At 37.2% G+C, this 24,023-nt stretch overlaps 16 protein-coding genes across 16 annotated transcripts; 8 read left to right on the top strand and 8 right to left on the bottom strand. All coding sequences in view use genetic code 12, as the record gives it.

Moving 5' to 3' along the window:
* Nucleotides 1-133: 133 nt before the first annotated feature.
* DEHA2G13640g (DEHA2G13640p) lies at nucleotides 134-2,047 on the top strand (the record flags this gene model as incomplete). Its single annotated transcript, XM_462131.2, has 1 exon — nucleotides 134-2,047. The coding sequence occupies one exon, from the start codon at nucleotides 134-136 to the stop codon at nucleotides 2,045-2,047; it is 1,914 nt and encodes a 637-aa protein (XP_462131.2).
* Nucleotides 2,048-2,181: 134 nt separating this feature from the next.
* DEHA2G13618g (DEHA2G13618p) lies at nucleotides 2,182-2,487 on the bottom strand (the record flags this gene model as incomplete). The annotated part of the gene is made up of 1 exon (XM_462130.1): nucleotides 2,182-2,487. The coding sequence occupies one exon, from the start codon at nucleotides 2,485-2,487 to the stop codon at nucleotides 2,182-2,184; it is 306 nt and encodes a 101-aa protein (XP_462130.1).
* Nucleotides 2,488-2,854: 367 nt separating this feature from the next.
* On the top strand, nucleotides 2,855-3,883 carry DEHA2G13596g (DEHA2G13596p; the record flags this gene model as incomplete). Its single annotated transcript, XM_462129.1, has 1 exon — nucleotides 2,855-3,883. One exon carries the CDS (start codon nucleotides 2,855-2,857, stop codon nucleotides 3,881-3,883), a length of 1,029 nt encoding a protein of 342 aa, XP_462129.1.
* Nucleotides 3,884-4,073: 190 nt separating this feature from the next.
* DEHA2G13574g (DEHA2G13574p) lies at nucleotides 4,074-7,031 on the top strand (the record flags this gene model as incomplete). Its single annotated transcript, XM_462128.1, has 1 exon — nucleotides 4,074-7,031. One exon carries the CDS (start codon nucleotides 4,074-4,076, stop codon nucleotides 7,029-7,031), a length of 2,958 nt encoding a protein of 985 aa, XP_462128.2.
* Nucleotides 7,032-7,170: 139 nt separating this feature from the next.
* On the top strand, nucleotides 7,171-8,196 carry DEHA2G13552g (DEHA2G13552p; the record flags this gene model as incomplete). The annotated part of the gene is made up of 1 exon (XM_462127.1): nucleotides 7,171-8,196. One exon carries the CDS (start codon nucleotides 7,171-7,173, stop codon nucleotides 8,194-8,196), a length of 1,026 nt encoding a protein of 341 aa, XP_462127.2.
* Nucleotides 8,197-8,230: 34 nt separating this feature from the next.
* DEHA2G13530g (DEHA2G13530p) lies at nucleotides 8,231-9,139 on the bottom strand (the record flags this gene model as incomplete). Its single annotated transcript, XM_462126.1, has 1 exon — nucleotides 8,231-9,139. One exon carries the CDS (start codon nucleotides 9,137-9,139, stop codon nucleotides 8,231-8,233), a length of 909 nt encoding a protein of 302 aa, XP_462126.1.
* A 259-nt stretch (nucleotides 9,140-9,398) lies between these two features.
* On the bottom strand, nucleotides 9,399-10,150 carry DEHA2G13508g (40S ribosomal protein S15; the record flags this gene model as incomplete). The annotated part of the gene is made up of 2 exons (XM_462125.1): nucleotides 9,399-9,814; nucleotides 10,138-10,150. The coding sequence occupies 2 exons, from the start codon at nucleotides 10,148-10,150 to the stop codon at nucleotides 9,399-9,401; spliced, it is 429 nt and encodes a 142-aa protein (XP_462125.1).
* A 523-nt stretch (nucleotides 10,151-10,673) lies between these two features.
* DEHA2G13486g (60S acidic ribosomal protein P2) lies at nucleotides 10,674-11,006 on the top strand (the record flags this gene model as incomplete). Its single annotated transcript, XM_462124.1, has 1 exon — nucleotides 10,674-11,006. One exon carries the CDS (start codon nucleotides 10,674-10,676, stop codon nucleotides 11,004-11,006), a length of 333 nt encoding a protein of 110 aa, XP_462124.1.
* A 193-nt stretch (nucleotides 11,007-11,199) lies between these two features.
* Nucleotides 11,200-12,183, bottom strand: DEHA2G13464g (DEHA2G13464p; the record flags this gene model as incomplete). Its single annotated transcript, XM_462123.1, has 1 exon — nucleotides 11,200-12,183. The coding sequence occupies one exon, from the start codon at nucleotides 12,181-12,183 to the stop codon at nucleotides 11,200-11,202; it is 984 nt and encodes a 327-aa protein (XP_462123.2).
* Nucleotides 12,184-12,738: 555 nt separating this feature from the next.
* On the top strand, nucleotides 12,739-15,312 carry DEHA2G13442g (DEHA2G13442p; the record flags this gene model as incomplete). Its single annotated transcript, XM_462122.1, has 1 exon — nucleotides 12,739-15,312. One exon carries the CDS (start codon nucleotides 12,739-12,741, stop codon nucleotides 15,310-15,312), a length of 2,574 nt encoding a protein of 857 aa, XP_462122.2.
* Nucleotides 15,313-15,332: 20 nt separating this feature from the next.
* Nucleotides 15,333-16,265, bottom strand: DEHA2G13420g (DEHA2G13420p; the record flags this gene model as incomplete). The annotated part of the gene is made up of 1 exon (XM_462121.1): nucleotides 15,333-16,265. One exon carries the CDS (start codon nucleotides 16,263-16,265, stop codon nucleotides 15,333-15,335), a length of 933 nt encoding a protein of 310 aa, XP_462121.2.
* A 149-nt stretch (nucleotides 16,266-16,414) lies between these two features.
* DEHA2G13398g (DEHA2G13398p) lies at nucleotides 16,415-18,091 on the bottom strand (the record flags this gene model as incomplete). Its single annotated transcript, XM_002770585.1, has 1 exon — nucleotides 16,415-18,091. One exon carries the CDS (start codon nucleotides 18,089-18,091, stop codon nucleotides 16,415-16,417), a length of 1,677 nt encoding a protein of 558 aa, XP_002770631.1.
* A 139-nt stretch (nucleotides 18,092-18,230) lies between these two features.
* On the bottom strand, nucleotides 18,231-20,105 carry DEHA2G13376g (DEHA2G13376p; the record flags this gene model as incomplete). The annotated part of the gene is made up of 1 exon (XM_002770584.1): nucleotides 18,231-20,105. The coding sequence occupies one exon, from the start codon at nucleotides 20,103-20,105 to the stop codon at nucleotides 18,231-18,233; it is 1,875 nt and encodes a 624-aa protein (XP_002770630.1).
* Nucleotides 20,106-20,543: 438 nt separating this feature from the next.
* DEHA2G13354g (DEHA2G13354p) lies at nucleotides 20,544-21,986 on the top strand (the record flags this gene model as incomplete). The annotated part of the gene is made up of 1 exon (XM_462118.2): nucleotides 20,544-21,986. One exon carries the CDS (start codon nucleotides 20,544-20,546, stop codon nucleotides 21,984-21,986), a length of 1,443 nt encoding a protein of 480 aa, XP_462118.2.
* A 30-nt stretch (nucleotides 21,987-22,016) lies between these two features.
* DEHA2G13332g (DEHA2G13332p) lies at nucleotides 22,017-23,105 on the bottom strand (the record flags this gene model as incomplete). Its single annotated transcript, XM_462117.1, has 1 exon — nucleotides 22,017-23,105. One exon carries the CDS (start codon nucleotides 23,103-23,105, stop codon nucleotides 22,017-22,019), a length of 1,089 nt encoding a protein of 362 aa, XP_462117.2.
* Nucleotides 23,106-23,267: 162 nt separating this feature from the next.
* DEHA2G13310g (DEHA2G13310p) lies at nucleotides 23,268-24,002 on the top strand (the record flags this gene model as incomplete). Its single annotated transcript, XM_462116.1, has 1 exon — nucleotides 23,268-24,002. The coding sequence occupies one exon, from the start codon at nucleotides 23,268-23,270 to the stop codon at nucleotides 24,000-24,002; it is 735 nt and encodes a 244-aa protein (XP_462116.2).
* Between the last annotated feature and the right edge of the window lie 21 nt (nucleotides 24,003-24,023).

Raw genomic sequence — 24,023 nt, 5'->3', positions numbered from 1 at the left:
ATTTGAAACTTAGGCAAACACTAGCATTGTTTTCGCGTTAAATAATCTACACGAGAAAAAAGTTCGATTTGGAACGTTCATTTTTATTACATATGAATGAAATTGAGGGTAGCTTGAAGATTAATTAATATCGATGAAGACAATTTTAAGTATGAGTAACATTGAATATATAATAACAGCTGAGTTTCATATAGATCAAGGACTGTCCTTAATTCATCAAGTTCCTCGTGAAATTCCTGGATTGCAAACGAATTTGACGTTTCTACCAGAAATAATGATACCGGACCAAATACATAAAAGAGAGGAAGATTTTACGCTATTTTTATTGTTTAAAGACAGAGAAACAGGAGACTTTCAATATCTCTACGACAAGACCACATGTGACGAAGAGCCTTATTACTTATATACTATCGTTAATAGCTTGAAGCATGATTCATATGAGCGAGGTTCCAGAGTAAAGTCAATATCGATTATAACCAAACTTCCGTATTTTAAGAATTTCCGTCCGTTATTGACGTTATGCTTGAATAGTTATTTCAAAGAAAATGAGATAAAACACTTGGAGAATTTGTATGAAGCAATTAGCGTCAAAAACTTCAGTTTAGGAAATTCATTGTCTATAATTAAAAAGCTATTGATTACTTCTATCCTAGATTTACCGATAAACGATAGGATATATAAAGATGAGGCCTTTAGACTGACAATATTGGAATTAAATAAGGTGGAAAACCTTAATTTTGACTTGTTTATTAGAAAGGATTTAAGTTTCAACTCGATCATTAACTTTAATAATATGAACATTCCTATTAAGATCCCGATGATAGATTTACCTGATTCTATAGGAGATTACCTAAACCCAACAGACCTAAATTTTAAAGCCGATTTGATAAATCTTTTAAACGCAAGACTTGTGACTGATTTACACAACAGTGAATTGACAATCTATGGACAACAAACTCCACCAATTATAATATTAATTAATGCAATTTTGGTAGGGAAAAAGATCATTTTTCTAAGTTATGATAACTCGGCCGGATATATCATTAACAATATCTTATTAATGTTGAAAATAATTACTGGTGGAGGAATCCTAAGCGGATTATTGACCAACTACAATATCTTCCCGATTCTTGATGTTTCGAAGATTGATTGCCTTAAAAAATGTGATTCATATATTGCGGGTACAATTAATCCATTTTTCAAGTACAATCACAAACTATGGGATTTATTATACGACCTAGATTCGAATGAATTATTCTTATCATCCAATTCTTCGAAGCCCGTAAGTTCTGAACAGAACATGTTCAAAAATTCTATTATTTCGGAGGATGCAAAGTTTTTGTCTACGTTACAGTTATCGCTTTTTAACTATAACGACGACTTAACTACAGTTCAAATGATATTCAGAAGGCACATTAACGAAATTGTTCGTATTCTATTAAGTCTGAAAAATTTCAATAATGACTTACTACCCCGGGATCAGCAGTCTACATTATTGCTTGATGGAATTGGGTACTTCTGGACGAGTGATTCCAACAAGTTACTTGAAATGTCGTGCTATCAATCGATCTCCAAGAAGTTTCAGAGCCAATTGTACAGCGGTAAAATAAAGTACAACCTATTGTTGCCCAATTTGGCAAATGAGATGCATGTTATGATCGATTTGCAGTACCATTTGCAAAGCTTGAATAGCTCGTCTAATAAGCTCAATGATTGGGACATATGGTATAACGTGTTGAAGTACTTGATAAGCGGCAAGACTCTTGAGGTATTCTTGCTATCGACGTATTTGATTCCTCCTAATTCGTCTGCCACGTTACAGACTCGTTCTGCCCACGGCAACCCTACGGTGTTCGAAAAGAACAAGGGCATCGAGCTCCTCTTGCTCAACCTTTTCAACCACGACGACAAGATCAAATCCATCGTTATTATGATCCTACAAGAACTCCGCGAGAACTTTCTCTGCGGATGGTGTTTCGAAAATTTCGTTAAGTCAAACATGATGTACGAAGTGGCTTTCAAAGATTTATTAGCTATTCATCAATGATCTATGTACACTGCTATTTATTGCCTAATTCCATATTTACACCCTATTTGCAATTTTTCCATTTCGACAACTGTAGTCTCTTATATCCCATTCTTCTCCGTACTACTTTCTCTCCTCTTGCTCTACTAAACTCTCTAGTCCCATCCGAAGTATGCCATGATCGAGAGCCTGTCTCCAGGCTTTCTGCTCGAGTACGAAGATCCCGCTCCAACGAACTTCGATTCCCTTTTGTATTTAGTCTCACCATCATTCATGGGAACCCCTGGTCTCAAAGTTTTGTTTTCAAACTCCCGTTGTTTCGTATCTACAAGCGCATCACTGTCGCTTCTATGTCTGATATCCTTCCTCATTGAAATATGTCTTTTCCCAGCCAAAGCAAGTGTGACGGCAATAGCGCCGAATACTCCCAACTTGGTAAACAATCCTTTTTGCGTTTCCATCTTACGATAACCTTGTCTAACTGGACTTGTTCTTAACTCCAGGGTAGTCCAATCTCTACTAATGAATTTATACACTAATGAGCTGATGTCGTGCTTATTGTTGACTTCCTAATACAGTAATAATGTTAATTTGGGATAATATTCTGTAGATTTCCAAATGTAGTAATAAGTGATATCTGACCTTATATAACAAATATAAAGATCGCTCGTATATCCCCACGAATTACATGTGATGGAATCTAAATAACCACGGCCTATCGGAAATCAACATTTAAAGGTATATATATATACGGTTTAAGAGACTACGTGTTGAAGAATTGACTAATAGGTCAGAAAAGGTAGTAACAAAGAGTAACAAACAACAAAAATGGCCGAAATTGAAGAACTTGCCCATGCTATTGCCGGTGCTGGTGGAGGTGCGTTATCTATGATAGTAACGTACCCATTGGTGACATTATCAACATTAGCTCAAACCACTCAGAAAAAAAAGGAGGAAAAGAAGGTGGAAGTGAAGGAATTCGAGGCTAAGGAATACCACTACCGAATTGTAAATAAGATAGTTACGTCTTCGTCGTATCAAGCAGCTCGGGAGATCATTAGGAAAAATGGGGTTTTAGGGCTCTACTCTGGGTTGGAGAGTGCATTATACGGCATAACATTGACGAATTTTATCTACTACTACTTCTACGAGTTGACGTCGAACGTTTTTTTGAAGGCCAATGTAGGCAAGAGACAGGGAGGGGGGTTGTCGATGGTGCAGTCGATAATCACAGGAGCTATTGCCGGGGCTGTAACTTGTGTTGGGTCGAATCCGTTCTGGGTGGCTAACACCAGAATGATGACCGATAAGAATAGGGGATCGGAAGGAGAGAAGGAGTCCACCGGATCCACGTTCAAAGCGATTGTCAATATCATCGAGAACGACGGGGTGAGCACCTTGTTCGCAGGTGTGTTACCAGCGTTAGTGTTAGTGATCAACCCGATCATCCAGTACACCATTTTCGAGCAAATCAAGAACATCATTATTGCCAAGAACGGTAAGAAGTCCTTCACTGCGGTCAACGCCTTCTTCATAGGTGCCTTCGGTAAGCTCATTGCCACGTCGTTAACTTATCCGTACATTACGTTGAAGTCGAGAATGCACGTCAAAAAGAAGAAGTTATCGAAGCAGGTTTCCGACGACGAGGAGATAAAGTTGTCAATGATCCAGGAGATCAAAAAGATTATTAAGGAAGAAGGTATCGAAGGCTTATATGGGGGTTTGACTGTCAAATTGATTCAATCGATCACTACAGCCGCGTTTTTATTCTACTTTAAAGAGGAATTATTAACTGGCTCCGTCAAATTGGTCCAAATCTTCAAATTAATGAAAATGAAGAAGAATGCTGTTAAATAGAGTATATAAGTATGCATTTGGTTAAATACTTCAATATATTATCAAGCCATTTTAAAATGTTGACGTCAGTTGCCGAGAGCCCGAAAAATTTGGTGATACTGCAACATATGCGCAGTAGCTGGATTTATGCTTCATTTTTCTGCCCAATAAATGAGTTCTTTTTATAAGTAAAGTTTGGGTTAAGTACTTGATGTCTGGCAGTATAGTAACAACATCTGATCAAGATACTTCTACGCCGAGGCGATCAGTTGCCAGAAGGGCGTGTTTATCGTGTCGAGAAAAGAAAATTAAGTGTGATGGTGAAGATGTTAGCAGAATGAATAATGAAAATGCCAGCGATCAACGTATGCAACATAACTCAAATGTTTGTACAAATTGTAAGTTTTTAGGGATTGAATGCGTTTTTGTACGAAGCATGAGAGGAGGCAGACGAAAGAGGAAAGTTGATTCTGAACAAGAGAATGCTAAAAGTATAAAGACAGAGACAAACAACGAAAATACTACGGCCAGTACTATAAAGAGCTCTCATACTGGGTCAACGTACTCAGAGCGTGACTCACCACCACTTCCAGGTATCAGGTCAAAATATGGACCTCCTTCACCTTCGTCGTTTTACTCTATGCCGCTTGGCGAGCCAGGTGTTAGAGCAGAAAAGCCAAGAAGAGAGTACGTTGGAGATGGTTACGGCCTGCATTATGCCTATGATTACAGGCACTATCCTCCAGCACCACCTCATCATTTTTATCCGCCAGCACCACCAGGGCCTCACATGATGGGCTACCCACCACCACCACCGGGTGCCCCACCTTTCTTCCATCATTTAGGGCCACCCCCAGGGCCACCACCACCAGGACCACCGCCGCCAGGACCACCGCCGCCAGGACCACCGCCAGGACCTCTGTACCATCCTCATTATAGCAAACATTATTGGAATGATCACTCAACAATTCCTGCTCCTATGATGGGCCATTCACACCCTCATACACATCCACACCCACACCCGCATAAACATCCGCATAGACATCCACATAAGCATCTGCATCATAAGAAACATCATCATTGGCATGAATATTTAACCCCCCCTCATATGATGGGCCATCCACGTCCACTGCATAAGAAACAACACTGGAGTGATTACTCAAAACAACCTCAAATGATGGGGCAGCATCACCCACGATCTCCATCGTACCGTGAAAATGGTGGAAAGATGAAACCCGAGTCTTCTATGAGCTCTGGCTCGCCGATAACTGCAGATTCTCCAGGTCTTTCGAAGCCAGGTTCGGGTCGATCGTCAAGATCAGTATCAATTTCAAATAGTGGACCAACTTATCAATATGCGTCCAAAGAGGATTCTGAAAGCCGTCATCCTCCATACATTATCCCTCGCCTAGAAGGAACATTCACTTCGGGATATTCGCTGTCGTATAATTCTAATGATAGCAAGAATGACACCAGGTTATCAGACGGATCAAGAAGTGCCTACGAGGCGTCTGAAAGTATATATTCGCCCAATCAAAGAGGTATACATGGCGATGAAGAAGACTATGAAAAACCATTTTCAAGTTATGAGTTAATGAAATATGAGTTACCAAGTTGGCCCTCCTTAAACAAATTGCTTGATTATTATTATAAATATAATCATTCCAAACATCAATTGCTATCCAGCAAGCGTGAATTGATCAAGAGGATATCATTAAATTCTGATAGCTCGATTCTACATGCAATAATTTCAACTGTTTGTCTAATTGACGATAAATTTGAATGTGAAACATATTGGGTCGAAAGGGTCTTTAAGTATTGGGATAACTTGAATGATTTTGGGATGTTATTATCTTACAGCTTAATATCTAGAAATTCTCTAGTACAATCTGATTTTAGTAGGCTAAACGACTTGAATTCCAAGATATGGGGCCTTATAAGAACGAATAAATACATAGATATAGTCAATGAACCTAAAGAAAATCTTAATTCGAGGCAAAGATATGAAAAAGAAAGATTAATAAGAATAATATGGAACTATTGGATTAACCACGTTGTTCTTGTCCAATTCAAACAAGGTTTCCCACGCTATCAATTATCCAAAGAACAAGAAAATGTCAAATTAAACGATGAAGTACACAAACACATGTCTAATTTAGCATTACCATTAAGTGATGAAGAAAATTTAGGAATGCAAGGTAAAAGACAATATTGCGAGGAATTGAAAACTATTGATTTGTCTAAGGATGAATTGGCCGACTCACATGCTGTAATATTAGCAACTAGGAGATTAGAATCTACCATCAACAAAATAAGTCTGGATGAATTAACAGAGGAATCAGGATTCAGTAACGAATTGAATAATTATGTTAATGATAAGGTTTTAACAATAAATCAAAATAATACAGTATTAATTATTAACTCATCATATCTATTGGCGAGCTTTATAACAAAAACGAATGATTGTTTACATAGTTCCTTTTTCATCAGTGATATAATGTTTTCTGGGATATCTAACCATCAACCTGAAGCTAATAGATTAATTTCGTTGGCAGATGACTTTTCGGTAAGAAACATATTTAATTTCGATGGTTTATCTAAGTTGATTGAAGACTTGTCAACATTTCAATGGGATTGTTTGACTAATCTTATTACTTCAATCTCAGATATAATGAAATTGATTGAACTTGGTAGTGGTACTTTACCAAACGAAGACTCTAAATATTTGGTTATTATAGGAGTTACCGCGACCGATAGGGCTGATAATCGCCCCTGGTGGGATAATTCTGAGTTGGTAACAGATCTGAATGACTCGTGGTACAAATATCCTGATTTTGCTCTTTATTCAGCGTGTTCGTTAGTTTCTATACTCGTCAGCTTAATAATTTTAACAAAATTTGTTAAATTCAAAAAAGACGACTCAAAGTTAAAGATTGAATTATTAAATACTAATGCCGAACGCCAATTGGACCTTCCTGCCAACCATCAATTTATTGATGAATTCAATGACGATATAATGTTGCAAAAGTTATCAGGCTTAATTAGTTTCATTAAGTTTAAATTACAATCAAATAATTATAAAACAGAGCTAATTAATGAAACAATGGAAAAGTTTGATCAAATAAATCTCTACATAGAGGAAACTTTAGGTACAATTTCGACCAAGTAAGCAATATGTAGGTGTTGCAATATTTCATGTTTCGGCGAAAAATCGCCGATTTGCTTGCGATTAAGTACCCACGCGGACGGTTATAGTTTTAGAATTTTGATAATTTTATAAGAAATAAAAATACAATAGAGAATAGATAATGATAAGTGTATTTAGACCATTCAGTCTGAATTACGGGATTGGAGATCAAGTAGGCCAAGTTTCATCATTTTCACATACAATTGAAAATTTAACCAGAGATACCGAGATAAAACCTTTACATTCACATAATGATTACTGGAGGAAGCAACCATTATTTGATGCATTAAGTTATGGATGCCAAAGTGTTGAAGCCGATATATGGTACTTTCCAGAGAAATACGAAGTGGAGAGAACGCTTATTGAAACTACGAAAGATGGTAAGGAGAAAGATAAACTAACTACAAGCACGTTTGAAAATAATGAAATCTACGTGGGGCATAATCAGGTTTACTTAGATCCAAGTTTAACATTATCAAAATTGTACCTTGATCCATTGTATCGCTTTTTAAAATATTCCAATCCAGGATTCATCTATAAGGATAAGAATCCGGTGACAGAAGACTTCGATTCGAAACACGGGGTGTTCTACAATTCCCCAGAAACCCCTTTATATTTCTGGTTAGATTTTAAGACTGATCCTCATGAAACATATCAGGGTCTAATGCCAATATTACAGCCTTTCATAGACCAAGGCTTTCTTGCACACTATGATACTGTCAATGATAAATTTATTCCTGGGCCTTTAATAATTACGATAACCGGCAATTCACCAGTGGAGGAGATAGAAAAGGAGACCACACGTTATGTGTTTATTGACGCCCCATTAAAGTTGTTTAAGAGTGGATCTCCACAAGACGAACTTGAAAGATACTCGAAATTATCCATTATTGCTAGTGGATCCATGCAAGAATTGATAGGGCAAGAGAGTTATACAAGTTCTAAAACTAGAGATTTGAATTTCAACGACGAAAAGAATTTAGAGGAATACTTTCAAACAGCTCATAAGTACAACTTAAAGACAAGAATATGGGGCGGTATTACATGGCCAAATTATCTTCGGAACTCCCATTTAAAAACTTTATGGAAATTAGGTTGTGATCTATTAAATGTTGATAATCTAAATGATGCTAGTGAAGCGTTCTAAGTCTATAAAATAAATAAATAAATATATGATACTTTTAAAAGGTTCGTTTCAAAACTTCATATATGTAAAAAATCAATGCATTTGCAGGGATGGCCTTCAATAATGTAATATTTAAGCCCTTGTAGAGATTCTTAATACCTCCTGGCCTGCTAAGAAGTAGTTTACCCATTTGCATAAAGCCGGAACCTGCGTGATCTTTATGTAAGACATCAAACGTTTGGACGTTTGATTTGATTGTATCAGCCGGGAAAGCTGATAGGTTGAATACAACACCTGCTAACGCACCGCTAATCAAGAAGTTAATGTCATTTAGTTCGTTAGTTGGACTTGCTCTACGGAAAAGATCATTAGTGTATTCGTAGGTGCCAAACCAAACAGCAGTTCCACCTACTTCTCTGATCAATGTACTCGATAAACCATGCCATAAACCACCAAATCCATCCTGTTTAATCACTTGCTTAATAATGGTGGAATATAAGTTTGGCGACGACAATGATTTCGTAGTGGTTAAGTTGGTAACTTGCAATTTACATTTAACTAATTCGATAGGGGTCAATACAAACGACGCCATAAACCCAGCTACTCCCCCACTAAAACATTTGCTCCATAATGGTAACGTCTCTTGAGTATAGTTTATACCTAAATTTGCTTTGTAAAGGTCAATGAAAGTAGCAGTTGATAAGTTATACGAATAAAACAATACAGCACTCTCCAAGCAAGCACCTAACAAAGGGGCATTCAAGCCTTGGTAGAACCCTCTTAGTAAACCTTCGCGTTGGTAAGTATATTTTATGGTGTTGAGGGCAGATAATTGTGAAAATTGTGACGATGATTGCAATCGGACCTTGATTGTATCGAACGGAAACTCAACGATCTTACCACACATTCCAGCTATGGCACCAAAGGATATTTCTTTCCAAGGATTTACATGATTATCAGACATACTTATGAGATATCTATTCAAAAAACGAAAGTATAATGAAAGAAGCTGGTTATCAAGTAATTTTTCTGTTCGAGATGCTATCTGACTTATGATGACTAACCAGTACCAGGATCTACATACAAACTAAGGAAGAATCGGGTCCAATTTAATAATTTACAATGTGTATTTAACCGTAAATATAGATTAAACCATTACATAAGAAGTACAAGTAATAGAAATGATTTTAATTATAGAACACTAATAACAAATATTAACCAACTTATTTCAATGGAATGAATCTGGTGGAAGCATTACCAGCTCTACCGTGTCTAACTGGAGCGTAAGTGATAGAGAATTCACCTAAGTAGTGACCAACCATTTCTGGCTTGACTTCAACGGTGTTGAAAACCTTACCGTTGTAGACACCAACAACGGAACCGATCATTTCTGGGACAACAATCATGTTTCTTAAGTGAGTCTTGACAATAGCTGGCTTTTCATTTGGTTCACAGGCTAACTTGGCAGCTCTCAATTTGGTGATTAAACCCATTGGCTTGGATCCTAAACCTCTGGAGAATCTTCTTCTGACTCTAGCACCACATAACTTGGTGAATTCTTCAGTTGGCATTTCCAACAAGTCCTTTAAGTCGACACCCTTGTATGAGAAGGTCTTGAAGACTCTCTTTCTTTTATCAGCTACATTTCGTTAGTAATATGTTCCCTACTGTATCCCTTGTATCATTTATGTCCGCTGCGTGGCCCTAATTACTTCTCAACCCAGCCACCGCTTCTCGTCAACTCATTTTCTTTTCATCATGTACTCCCACCACTGCTTGACCTATTCTTATCCTTAATTCCTTATTTTTCATTTGTGGTGGTCAATTTTTCACCTGGCCCATTTTCTTGTCCATAATTCGTTCTCCTGCGGTATTGCTTCCATTATATCTTTGGCCTTGTCTCTATTCTTCTATTCCCACTACGCTGGAACATAAATCGATACTTTCTCTTTCATTACATACTAGTTTCAGCCATGTTGATTGATATGTTTAACTATGTGAATCTATTTTCAATAAAACACCTCTCTTTTTAATTAGGGTATGAAAAAAAATTGCAATACAATTCCACGAACGAGCACTCAAAATGGCAATCTGCAGGACTTGAAGGTTTTTTTTCTGGTGGATCCGGCGGTCTTTGTATCACTTTGTCTCTCGACAAATACGGCAAGGACGTTGTGACTGCTTTTTATTTGACACCGGGGTGAGGGTCGCGCGTTCATGCTGCAATATACGCTAGTATTAGGTCTACCAGACGATAGACTCACTAGTATCCGGGACCAGAGTTACTGAGATAAGCAATTCGGTCAGTGGACATCACCTCCCTATTGAGGGCTTCGTTAAGGAGGGGACAACCTGCAGGAATATGGACTGTGAAAATTCTTCACGTTTGGGACATAATGTGAAAAATTATGGTTGATGGTGGATTGGTTCAAGATTTCTTTACATATCAAAGGATAGTCTGCAATATTATAGCTTAAAGTGATTATTCTACATCAACAATGAAATACTTAGCTGCTTACTTATTATTAATCGAAGGTGGTAACACTTCTCCATCAGCCTCTGACGTCAGTGCTTTATTAGAAACCGTTGGTGCTGAAGTTGACCAAGGTAGAGTCAGTGCTTTATTGAAGGACTTAGAAGGTAAGCAAGTCGCCGACTTAATTGCTGAAGGTCAAACCAAGTTAGCTTCTGTCCCAACTGGTGGTGCTGCTTCTGCTGGTGGTGCTTCCGCTGCTGCTTCTGGTGATGCCGGTGCAGCTGCTGCTGAAGAAGAAAAGGAAGAAGAAAAGGAAGAATCCGATGAAGATATGGGTATGGGTTTATTCGATTAAGTTGATGGGTGAATATATTGTATTATATACTAGGATTAATTTAGTCAAGTAATAAATTGCATATATTAGAGAGATGTAGACGAACGTGGGGGGACTTGTTGCGTATCGGTACCTAGCATTCGGTTCAATGTTTCTGTACGATTGGCAGTAATTAGGGTTGCCCTATGGATCTGAAATGTATATATTGGCGTATCTATTGCGAATTGATCGAATCGAGGGCTGCTTGCAACTCTTGCTTCGAATGGAGTCGATACGAGATTTTTTCCACAAGCACTCGAAACTTGTTGATTTCGTTGGAGAGACTGGTGTTGGTCATATAGTCCAAACTGTGCTGGTGGCTAAGACTGTCGTTGGCTTCGTCATCACTGTCAAAAGGCTCGTCATCGTTACCAACCATTTTGTCTTGCCCGTGAAATGGATCTCTTTTTGCATGCTCTTCTGGCACCAGTAGTACACGAATTAGCTTCTCTTTAAGCAGCGTTAAATACTCGAGCTTGGCGTACTTATACTCTAATCCTTGGTGTAGTTCGATCAAATGGTGTCGTATATCGTCGTACTTGTGCAACAATTGCGTGCTACTCGATTTCGATTGTTCCTGTTCCGTTTGTTGTCTTAGCCGACGATTATACTGCGGTTTCTTCAATTCGTCGTCCTCAACTCGCTCTTGTTCGTCCTGGACTAATATACCCTCTTCATCAGACGAGGCATGGTCTGGGGCCTTCTCATCCTCGTCGGTGGTGTCATCGTCGTCCTCGTCAAAAAGGTACTTCGATTCGGGCAATTCCCTCACTAACTCCCCAAACTCCCCCATAAGCGTCTTGACATTCCCCATCTGATTAACTTCAGGCAAGAGTATCGGCTTCAAAATCATCTCGATACGCATCAACTTCTCGTTCACCACCATCAACTTGTTCTGCTCACATTTTATCACCTGCTGGATGATCTGATTTACCACCTGTCGCGAGAATACATTCCTATTGTGTCTTTTGATTAATACGTTCACTTTGCTTATTATTTGCTGCAATTGCTTCTCTCCTACTTGCTGGCCATCTGGATCATCTTCTGTAGATTCTTCCGTTAATATGCGCTCGACCTTCGATGTCACCACCAACGGTTGACTTAAACGCCTTACCTCTTGGTCTATGAACCGCTTGGTATACAAATACGTCGTATCCATATCTACCGATCCATACTATATACTTACAATATATAGGTGTAGATTGTTTTGATAGATATGGTGCGTGTTACACCCAATATGGATTTTTCATCATCACCATAGATAAGATACCTTAGTTTTTAGCCCATGTATATGGAAGCCTTAAATCTGAACACCTAGGCTATATACATGTGTGGGTAATCGTAGTTATCATTGGATCGTACCATTGTCTCTATAAGATTGCAAAACGTACCTGCACTCGTATCTTAGGCTAATGCAAGTTGCAATAATCACTCTGATCTCAGAGTAACCACAATATTATATCATATCCCGACCTAATGCCCACGAACATACTGCTGGTGATTCAATATAGTACGATAACGGAAGGAAATACAGAGAATTGGCTATATCAGCCAATTTCATGGAACCAAAAACAATGTCGTGTATGTACCACGTGTTATACTTATCTTGCAAGCGATTCAGGCTGGTATTGATAGTGGGTTTTATCTTGATCAGAATCTAAGTTGCATATTGTATATCAAATAATAGTATTGGAAGGTACAGAAGTGTATTTAAATGTTCCCACAGGTAATTTTTAATGATGTTCGGCAATCAAACTACTCGGGTCCTATTGATACCCAGAGACCACCTACCAGGGTTGCTAGTGTACAGATAATTGTTTCATTAATCTTGGGGTTTTCGGCATTCATGCTATTTTCGATATTAAGGCTCAAATATCCAAAGATTTATGTTGCTAACTTCAACCACTTGAATAGTAACTACGTACATAGTTCATCGAGGCAGAATTTGCCAAGGTTGCCCTCGAGATCGCTATTCGGATGGATCCCTATCCTACTCAGAATTAGTGAGCAACAGGTGTTGGATCATGCTGGGTTAGACGCTGTGGTATTTCTTGGATTTTTCAAAATGTGCATCAAATTATTGGCGGTATGTGCAATTTTTGCCATAACTGTGATATCGCCAATACGATATAAGTTTACGGGTAAATTGGATCAGGACGATCCCGATGATGATTTTGATAATAGCGTCGGAATATTCAAAAAGAAAAAACAAAGTTACGAGCTATTCCTATGGTCTTATACCGTATTCACATATGTCTTCACCTTTATCGTGAGTTTCTTCTTGTTTAAGCAAACAGTCAAAATCATAAATATGAGACAGAAGTATTTAGGTAAACAAAAGTCTATTACCGATAGAACTATCAAGCTTTCGGGTATTCCTCCAATGTTACGAGATGAAGAGGATTTGAAAAGGCACGTCGAGGGCCTAAACATAGGAGAAGTAGATTCCATTGTAATCGTAAAGGAATGGAATGACTTGAACAAACTCTTCCAGTTGAGAAAAAAAATCTTAAGGAAAGCAGAAGTTTACTGGGTTACATATTTTGAGGCCAATGGAATTAAAAATAAGAATGATATACTCTGCAGTAATTTACACCCCAATCTTGGAGATCTGTTCAATATGAATTCTACTACAGCATATCATGATAGAGATGAGGAATCCAATTATCCAGAGGAATCATCTGAAGTTGGAACAGAGGAAACCGTTGGTGCTTCCGAATCAAGACGTTCAAGCATAATAGAACAAATAACAGATCACATCGAACAAGAGAATATAGATGAATCCACAGGTCAATTACCTCTATTAGATGATGAATTACATAGCCGCCCAAAAGTAAGAAATGGCTTGTTTGGATTGTTTGGACCCCGTCTGGATGCCATTAACTACTACACCCAACAATTGGAGGTCATAGATAAGGAAATTGCCAGAGCAAGACAAAGGGATTATCCAGCAACATCAACTGCATTTATAACAATGAAATCGGTTAGCCAGGCGCAAACGGTTGCACAGGCTGTATTGGACCCTAAAATTAATCATTTAATTACTACTTTAGCACCGGCACCGCATGATATTATATGGGATCACTTGTGCTTAACTAGAAGAGAGCGTAATCTTAGAATCTTTTTTGTTACTTTATTTATTGGGATTTTTAGTCTTATTTTAGTCATTCCAGTTAGATATCTTGCACAGTTCCTTAGTCTCAAATCAATTTCAAAGGTATGGCCATCATTAGGTAAGTTTTTGGAAAGTAATCGGTTAGCTGCAACATTAGTCACGACTTTATTACCAACTTATCTTTTTACTATCCTCAATATCATTATGCCATACTTCTATATTTGGATATCATCCATACAAGGTTACACATCCCACAGTGATGAAGAGTTATCTACTGTTTCGAAGAATTTCTTTTATATTTTTGTCAATTTATTCTTGGTTTTTACAATGGCTGGTACAGCCTCATTGAGTGATACAACAGAGATTGCATATCAGCTAGCTCAGTCCTTAAGAAAGCTTTCCTTGTTTTACGTTGATTTAATAATATTGCAAGGATTGGGTATATTTCCTTATAAATTATTATCTTTGGGAAATTTATTCAAGTTTTCTATTGGAGCATTATTTTGGTGTAAAACTCCGAGAGACTACTTGAACTTATATAAACCTCCAGTATTCAATTTTGGATTACAATTACCCCAACCGATATTGATTTTGATTATAACTATTGTATATTCGGTTATGTCCACCAAAATCTTGACGGCTGGCTTGGTTTACTTCATAATTGGTTACTTCGTTTACAAATACCAATTACTTTACGCATGTGTCCATCCTCCACATTCTACTGGAAAGGTGTGGCCATTGGTATTTAGAAGAATAATCCTAGGTTTATTGATTTTCCAATTGACGATGGCAGGAACTTTGGCATTACAAAAAGCATACATTTGTGCATCATTTTTATCTCCATTGCCAATACTAACTTTAGCATGTTTGTGGAATTTCCAAACGAATTACATTCCTTTGTCTATATTTATTGCATTAAGATCGATCGATAACAATGAAGTTTCTTCTCAAGGTGATGATAACGGAGAAACAACGAGTGCATCATCACAAAATGTGGAACCAAATTTCAAAACTTTAGATGAAAGACGAGAATTGAATAAGACTTACGAATATCCTCATCTTATTGACAATTTAGATGGTCCATTGATTGCGATTGATGGAACTGAAATATTATTAGTGAACAATGATGGAATGACCGTTAGAAAAGCCAAGGATTTTGAGGAATGGGACTAAATATTATATAATTTATTCATTCAATTAATTAAACTATCTTTCAAGCTCCGTAAAAAGTCTATAGAATTACGTAACAGGTCAATAGTTTCATTATATTCACTGGTTTGTATTTGTGATATGGTGCTATTCGACATATAGCTTACTAGTACACCTAGGATGCTGCGAGATATTAAATTTTTTAAAGCCGTTGATATGCCTAAAATGACAGTGATTGATATATAGTTCATATTAGTGACCAACTTCAATGCTTCAGTAGTATTTAGAAATCCAATTACATTAATAATCGTTGTAGAAATTGTTGTTCTATCGTACGGCCATATTAGCATGAGGATTGGAAATAGCTTGATTGAACTTGAAACTAATACAGATACCAACAAAACGTATCTACGATATCCATTTTGAAATTGTTCATTGATATTCTTACTCTCAATAGATCCCCATTTGAAGAATTTATGGGAAAAATATTGAATTGAAAAATTTAATGTTGCTTCTTCTAGGATCAGCTTTAATATGAAAAATAGATATTGGTATTGTATTTCCTGGTCTAAAATAAATGCCATTATAATTGAATGTTTATCCTTTCTCTCTTCGTAAGCACATGTTAAATAGACTTCAAATAGGATCATTACTGTTACGAATCTTATTAGTGCTCTATACCTTAATATCGATCCCTTCAAACTGAAAACAGTTGAATGACTAGCGTTACGTTTTATATATCCTTTGTGAGTCGCTTCATCTTTTAATAACTCAGATTCAGTTATATTATACGTCAAATGTCTGTATGCTTGGGGTTTTAACAACATTATGTCAAGAAACAAAATAACATTATCATATTCAATATATTTATCAGCTACTCTTCCACATTTTGAACAAATGGTTAACTTGATATATTCACTCTTATATCTAAAATACAAACAGTCAATATCAGGATTTGTACATTCGACACAAATCATTTCAATTAGTCTTGTTAATTGACATGAATAGATCTTACTATTCTAATCGCACTAAATAAATTTCGACTCTTATCGATCGTCAATCTATTCTTATATTGTACACTATGCATTACGTACGCTATCAAAATCTATAAAATTTGAAGATTATTCTATTGGCACAACGTTACAGGCGGTGGGACTTCAGGAATTTTACCTAATTCGAATTTGGCAGCTGAAAATGCTTCAAGTACCTTAGGGTCATATTCATCAAGACTGGTGTCATTAGACACATTTGACGGCTGTGCAGATGTCGAGCCAAAACCTGATTGACCCAATGGTGCAGAGCTATTTGCGAAACCTGAGCCATTATTACCAGATCCAAACTGTTGTGGTGTGTTGTTCGAGGCTCCAAAAGCACTGCCATTAGAGCTCGATTGTCCAAATGCCAGATTAGTATTAGCAGAGAGGGCGAATGCCAGTGTTTTATTTTGGTTACTCATAGTTCCAAATGGAGTTGCCCCTTTTCCGGCTGAAGATCCAAATGGATTCGAGCTTGTTGACCCCGCTCCAAATGCACTGGTAGAATTATTGTCATTAGTAGCGCCAAATGGAGATGCCTTATTATCATTAGTTAGATTACCAAATGGCAGATTAGTTGTATTGTTTGTAGACTGGCCAAATCCTGATTGGCCAAAACCACTTGTGCCTGGTGCCGAACCACTAGATGTAGATGCATTTCCAAATCCTGATGAGCCAAATGCTGATCCGCCTGGTGGATTGCCAAATCCAGTTGAGCCAAATGCTGATACAGTTGAAGGATCTCCAAATGCAGAGGTTGCTGAGGCTGGTTTTGAATTACCGAAACCTGATGATCCAAATGCAGATCCGGACGATGCAGTGGGTTGAGCGCTTCCAAATCCAGTTGAACCAAACGCTGATCCAGTAGGTGGAGCTCCAAATGCAGAGGCCGTTGCAGCTGGTTTTGAATTACCGAAACCTGATGAGCCAAATGAACCTGATGACGCAGTGGGTTGAGCGCTTCCAAACACAGTTGAACCAAACGCTGAGCCTGTTGATGGGGCTCCAAATGCCGATGTTGTTGTTGAAGCAGGTTTTCCAAAGGCACCAGCAGCAGCAGCTCCAAATGCTGATTGGGTGTTTGTATTGGAGTTACCAAATCCTGAATTTCCAAATCCCGAACCGGTGTTAGGCTTTGATTCAAATGGATTCGGTTGAGCACCAAAAGCACCTGAAGAACTTGCATTTCCAAACGTCGTAGCTCCGAATGGATTGCTCTGATTATTTGCCGAACCAAATGCTTTGTTCCCTGGGTTTGATAATTGCGCTATACTTTCCTCCAAACTTAATGGAATAAATGGTTTCGCAGGTCCAACATTAGGCTCTGCACTTTTCTGTTGATATCTAGCTGCAACCTGCTCTTGTCCCCGTAGATGATCTACACAATAATCCATATCCTTACGCCTAGCCTCTATGCTTCTCTCATATTCTGGAAATGAATTAGATGCAACAGCCTCTAGATACTGTAGCCTGATTTCTTCGTACGAAAGATCTCTTCCCAGTATTAAATTATTGACAGCAGGAAATCCTAACCCATAACTTGACAACACCGGATTACTCTGAAGCAGCTTATAATCGCTTAAGTCTTGCTTAATCTGTGATGTCTTGTCATAAAGCGTATTTGGAGATATAAATTTCTCTAGTACAGATGCATTGTTTTGACCAGAATTGCTATTATTATTATTATTCACATGAGCAAACTTACAATTATTTCCAAACTTACAGTTACCAGATGCATAGAATTTGCAAGGAAGCTTGTTATTTGCCATGGTACTGTTCTAGTATTATGCTACTTCCTGTGGTATATTCTATATATTTTAGTCTAATTGATATTTTAATGAAAAAGATTATTTCACGTGAGTGGGTTCATTAAAATGTATTGATGCAAAATAGGACATATGATAGAACCTATCGACTTTGGTCACTTTGGCTATTAGCATTGATAATATGATGACAAGCCTGTACAAGGGTATTTCCGTTTTGGACACTAAGACCGTATGCCTGTTTGTATAGTTGAACAATTTCCAGTAAAACATTTTGTTTAGATCGCCGTCCATCGACTATTTCCTGAAGAGAGTTTTCTAGCCGTTTTCTTAAGAACGGTTTGGATAAAGATATGTTTTCAAATTCCATCTGATTGAAACCCTCAATAAGTCCCATACCGAGTTCTGAGGGAATGATATATTCTGTCGTCAGTTGTCGTATCTTAACTATGTAACCCCTGGTAAGGACTTTATCTATATGTTCTGCAATGGTCGCATCCGTGCCTATACCATTCACATCCATCAAAGCAATTAACTCTGGTTCGGTCATATGTTGAGGAGCTCCAGTTCTGCCTTCCTTCATCTTACTGTAGGAGATTTTAATTGCTTCACCTTCTGTGAATGAAGGCAATTGCCTTGTGGATTCCCAGCTACGATATGGATACACATCCAAGTAGTTCCTTTCAAGCACAGTTAACCCACTCGCAGTAAATATTTCGTTACCCCATTGCAATGTCGCTGAAGTTTGCTCACCCTTTGCATCGTCTGAACAACATGCCAAATATCTTCTAACAACGTATTCGTATACCTTCTTCTCGTCTGGTTTATCTAACGAGTCAATATTTACATAATTCACTGGGTGAATTGGAGGATGGGCTTTGTCATCGTTGTTACCTCCTCGTGGAGTTCTGAAATTTTGGTCTAACAACGCCGATGCATAAGTGCCCCACCTACTGTCCTGTCTTTGTTTTTCTATTATAATCCTTAAGTCCATTGTAGGGGGAAATTTATCTGTTTCAGTTCTAGGGTAAGAAATAAAACCCTTATTGTATAGCTTTTCTGCGGCATCCAATGCCCGTTTTGCACTTATCTTAAAGAAACTAGAACAGTCCTTTTGTAATTGTACAGTTGTCAATGGCAATGGTCTCCAATTTTTTGTGGGTTTCTTGGTAAGATTTGATATTTTACCTTCGGAGTTCTCTAGACAATTCTGATATAATAATGTAACATAGAATCGATCAAATAAATGGTGTTTTGTCCAAGAAAACTGCACATTTTGGTTATCCTTTTTTACTTCAACACTTATATACCAAAAATCCTCGGCTATAAAGCTTTTGACTCTATTATATCGATCAACAATGAAACCCAACGTTGGAAACTGACAGGTTCCATACGATATAAAACTACCCTTTTCCATTTTTATGACCTGCGAACGTCTGAATAATTCAGTAAGAAACCTGGTGAAACTAGCGCCCACCCGTAAGTCGATCTCCATCCTACAACTCACAGCATAAACTGAATTCATATCAAGCTTAATTGGGTTTTTAGCGGCCTGTAGTACATGCGATCTTTCCAAGTGTGAAAACTGACTCCGCCATATATCTTCAACTTTTATGGAACTGTTCCCCTTATACGCAGCCAAAAATATCTCATGCCCTATGAACTCTCCCTCTCTATCACAATCGGTCCATATCATTAATTTAGTCGCTGATCTCGCTTCACTACTTATATTGTTGTACACGTCTTTGTTGGATATTACATCTATTAATGGAGCCTCAAAAAGTCTTCCAGGATTACATTTACCCCAGCTGAACGTATTCGGAAAGTCCATGTTTGTTATATGTCCCATAACGGCTGTCATTGTAACGTCAACCAACCCATAACCTGGAAAATCAAATTTGAAATCATAATTCTTAATGTATTTATTCTTCGAATTTCGTGTCCTTACGTTACCACCGCTCAAAACTTGTGAGACAGCCTTCGAAATTGACGGTTTTTCCGCCACACAAAGGATCTTCATATTTCCATGTCTATTCAATGTTTCTATCAAGTTAGATCAATTGATCTTAGCGTGTTTAGATCTAAAATAGTGCGCCTTTGTGTCACTATCAAATTGAATCGTTCTTCTGCAACAACTAACTTGGTTTATACAATAATTGAGCAGAAATACTATAGGATAGGTAACCTGTTCACATCTGGTATAGAATAACCATGATATCTTGAAATTGTTACTTTTGCAAAAAAGTATGAATTACTGAAGCATATAGCTGATTCTCTTCTACACGCGTTCTAAGGGATATAGTAAGCATTACTGTTAGTCTCAGATATACAAGTCTACTCAGTCGACCATCTTCGTAAAGATGATGTCATAACTTGCTATTAATACCAATAATAGTATTGCTGAAGTGAAATCAAAATCCATAGAGATCATCACACCGGTCGTGTGATAACCTTCAATATGAATAACAGAAATTTAGTACTATACAAGCTAACATACTGCAAATATAGGTGTAGAATAGCTATAATGGAGAGTATTGATCAAAGAGTAGAAGAGCTACTCAAGTGGATTAAGAATACGCAAGATGAAAAGATCCTGCCTTCAACACATTCGTACATTTCGCCTAATATTGCTGTTAAAGATATGAAAGACTTTGGTAGAGGTATTCGAGCAGCTAGTCCCATTAAGAAAAAGGAGATGCTCCTTAGAATACCACACTCGTTTCTTTTAAACTTCAATACAGTTGTTAGACATATCAGCAGATACAACGACTCCATAAAATTGCAAGAAGCATATTACACAAGCATTTATGTTCCTTATGGAGAGATTCAAGAAGATCATTACACGAAAATATATTCCAGATTAACCATGGAGGAGATGCTTGGTTTGTCTTCATTTCAATTATTATCTTTCTATATCTGCTTTGAGAAGCAAAGGGGGTCGTCGTCGTTTTGGAAACCCTTTATAGATATGCTTCCAGAAACTAGTGACTTTGACTTAGCTCCGTTGGTTTGGAAAGTATTAAAAGTGGACCATTATGAAGAATTATTGAAACTATTACCTAATTCCACCAAGAGACACATGGACAAGATATATGATAGATTTCAAACTGATTACAACGTAGTAAAAGATTTAATTTCAATTAAATTGAAAGAAATATCCGATAATGAAAGATCAAATGACCTTACCGATGCGATAAGACACCTTGTACCAATTGAATTATACTTATGGTCTTGGATGTGTATAAACTCTCGTTGTTTATACATGGAAATTCCCCAGAGCAAAAATGCAGCAGATAATTTTACTATGGCTCCGTATGTAGATTTCCTAAACCATTCTTGTGATGATCAATGCGGGCTAAAAATTGATGGCACTGGCTTTCAAGTTTATACCACATGCTCGTATAATCCTGACGAACAATTGTTCTTGAGTTATGGACCACATTCTAATGAGTTTTTACTATGTGAGTATGGTTTTACTTTACCCGAGAACAAATGGAATGATTTAGATGTATCTGATTACATTCTTCCTCTCATGAAACCTCAGCAAATTGAATTCTTAAACGATTATAGTTATTATGGTGAATATACCATAAATGAAGAATCAGGGATGTCTTTCAGGACTGAGGTTGCATTAGCCGTGCTACAAGAACTGATCCCCGAAGAGTCCAGGAAATTAATGGCATTAGTCAATGGGTATAATGATGGAAGTGTTTATGAGCGAAATTCGAAAACACTACTCAAAAAAATATTGGAAAGAGTTATTCATGACTGTGATACTAAGTGTAAGCTAGAATATAATGATGATAACTGTTCAATCACGCAGAACAGAAAGAAAAGTATTGGGATTCTATATAACAATAAAAAAGCTATTGCCCAAAAAACTATACTAGATATAGACTAGAACCTATTTACAGAGATATATAATGCAAATTTATACATTTAATAATCGATTAGTTGCTGTTGATTCTAATGATCTATCAATGCTTAACTTATTTTTGACCATAGAACTTATCATTTTGTTCGTCGGAGTTGGTATCTTGTGTTGATATCCTAAGCCCACTATATAGCCATTGATCCAGTCAATTTCCGTATTGTTTAAATTTCTCATATCTTCTCTCATCGATGAACTATTTTGCGATGTAGTTCTACAAATTTCAAAGACGGTATTTAACAACCTATCATCATTCAAAAAACTATTTGCTTCAGGAATATTCTTCAAGACCTTGTATTCGGCCTTGAACACTTGAACTGCCTCATTTATGACTCTTTTCATAATCGGTACAATTTTTGTGCCATAAAGTAAATCACCATTCAAGCAATCAAGTATTGCTGTCAACGGATTTATACAAGCATTGACTATTAATTTTTCCATTTGTGCTAAAAGGAATGATTTGTATGGCAGATAATTTGCGTTTAATTCTTCAACTTGTAATAATAACTTTATGAATTCTGGTAACTCGTTTTCCTTCATCTCTGGTTTCTGAATGTCTAGTTTCCTAGGTATTTGAGAAATGGTGAGCTTTCCTTGACCAACATGGTGGATGACATTTGGTGATGTCTTGTAAGCTCCGTGCGTACTGATTGCTTGCAATATATTAGGTCTATTAGTTTCGTTGGGCCAAAATGTCTCTGTTAGGTGTTGAGCCATTCCCATTCCATTTTGAAGTATTAATATGTTAGAATTTGAATTTAGATTTGGTATATATGGTTCTAATGCTGCCTTGGTTTGATACGTTTTCGTTGATATTATTAAATTGTTAATTGGTGCTGGTTTTTCACCTTTCATTGTCGGTGGGAACCGACCAGCCGCAAGCTGTGATGTGGAAGTAATTATGTTTTGTCCCCTGGGTTTGACTATCGCTAATTCTGAGTTGTTATTCACAAAATTATTCAACCTTTTCTGTGTCTTGAAGAGCAAGATCATCTGCAATGCATTTGGATATTTAGTAGTCATTTCGTGTGCAACCAATGACCCCATTGACCCAGCACCCAAAATGTATACTTTTGGATTGCCAGCCATCCTTATTTCAATACGTATGTTGTAAATAAATGTTTATCTTCTATACTGAATAATTTTGCAAAAAAATCTCTTGAAAAGTTATTTGTGCTATTTTGTGTCTCAAAAGCGTTCTCCATAAAAAAGATCAAGATAAAAGATAAGATACTTTGTTCGTCATTGAATATGCTTATTGTTGGTCTCACTGGTGGTATTGGTGCTGGAAAGTCCACTGTATCTCGTACATTGCATGAAAGCCATAAATTAACAATTGTCGATGCAGATTTAATTGCAAAAGAAGTTGTAAATCCGTGTCGAAAGGCTTATAATAGAATTTTGGAAGCATTTTCAGACGAGATTCCAGATCTTGTCGACCCACATAATGGCTCATTAAACAGAGCGGCCTTAGGAAGTGCTGTCTTTGGTAATAAGGAAAAATTAAAAAGATTGAATTCTATTGTTCACCCTGCGGTTCGGAGGGAAATCATATGGCAGATTATACAAGCCTATTTGAGCTTTCAAAGTATTGTTGTTTTGGATGTTCCGCTATTATTTGAAGCGGGATTGAACAAGATATGTGGTGTCACCGTAACTGTTACATGCGATAAAGAATTACAAGTAAAAAGAATAGCTGCCAGAAATTCAGAATTGAGTGAGGGTGATATTAGGAAACGGATTGACAGTCAAATGTCGAATGAAGAAAGAAATTATAGATCCGATGTAGTGATAGATAATAGCAGTGGTTTAGATGAATTGAAAAAATCAGTCGCATCAGTTGTTAAGGAAATACGCCCAAATATCATATTTACATTACTTGATTTATTTCCACCATTTGGCTTGTTATCGGCAATTTACACTTTTACACTTCGAACCGTCAGCGATAGGTTTAAAGGAACGAAGCCCCTGCTTAAGAATGACTAAATACGTAAAACGGTCTGATTT

The sequence above is a fragment of the Debaryomyces hansenii genome (genome assembly GCF_000006445.2).
Source record: "Debaryomyces hansenii CBS767 chromosome G complete sequence".
Lineage (NCBI taxonomy): Eukaryota > Fungi > Ascomycota > Pichiomycetes > Serinales > Debaryomycetaceae > Debaryomyces > Debaryomyces hansenii.
The sequence above is the reverse complement of the archived record's forward strand: the minus strand, read 5'-3'. Positions and strand labels throughout refer to the sequence as shown.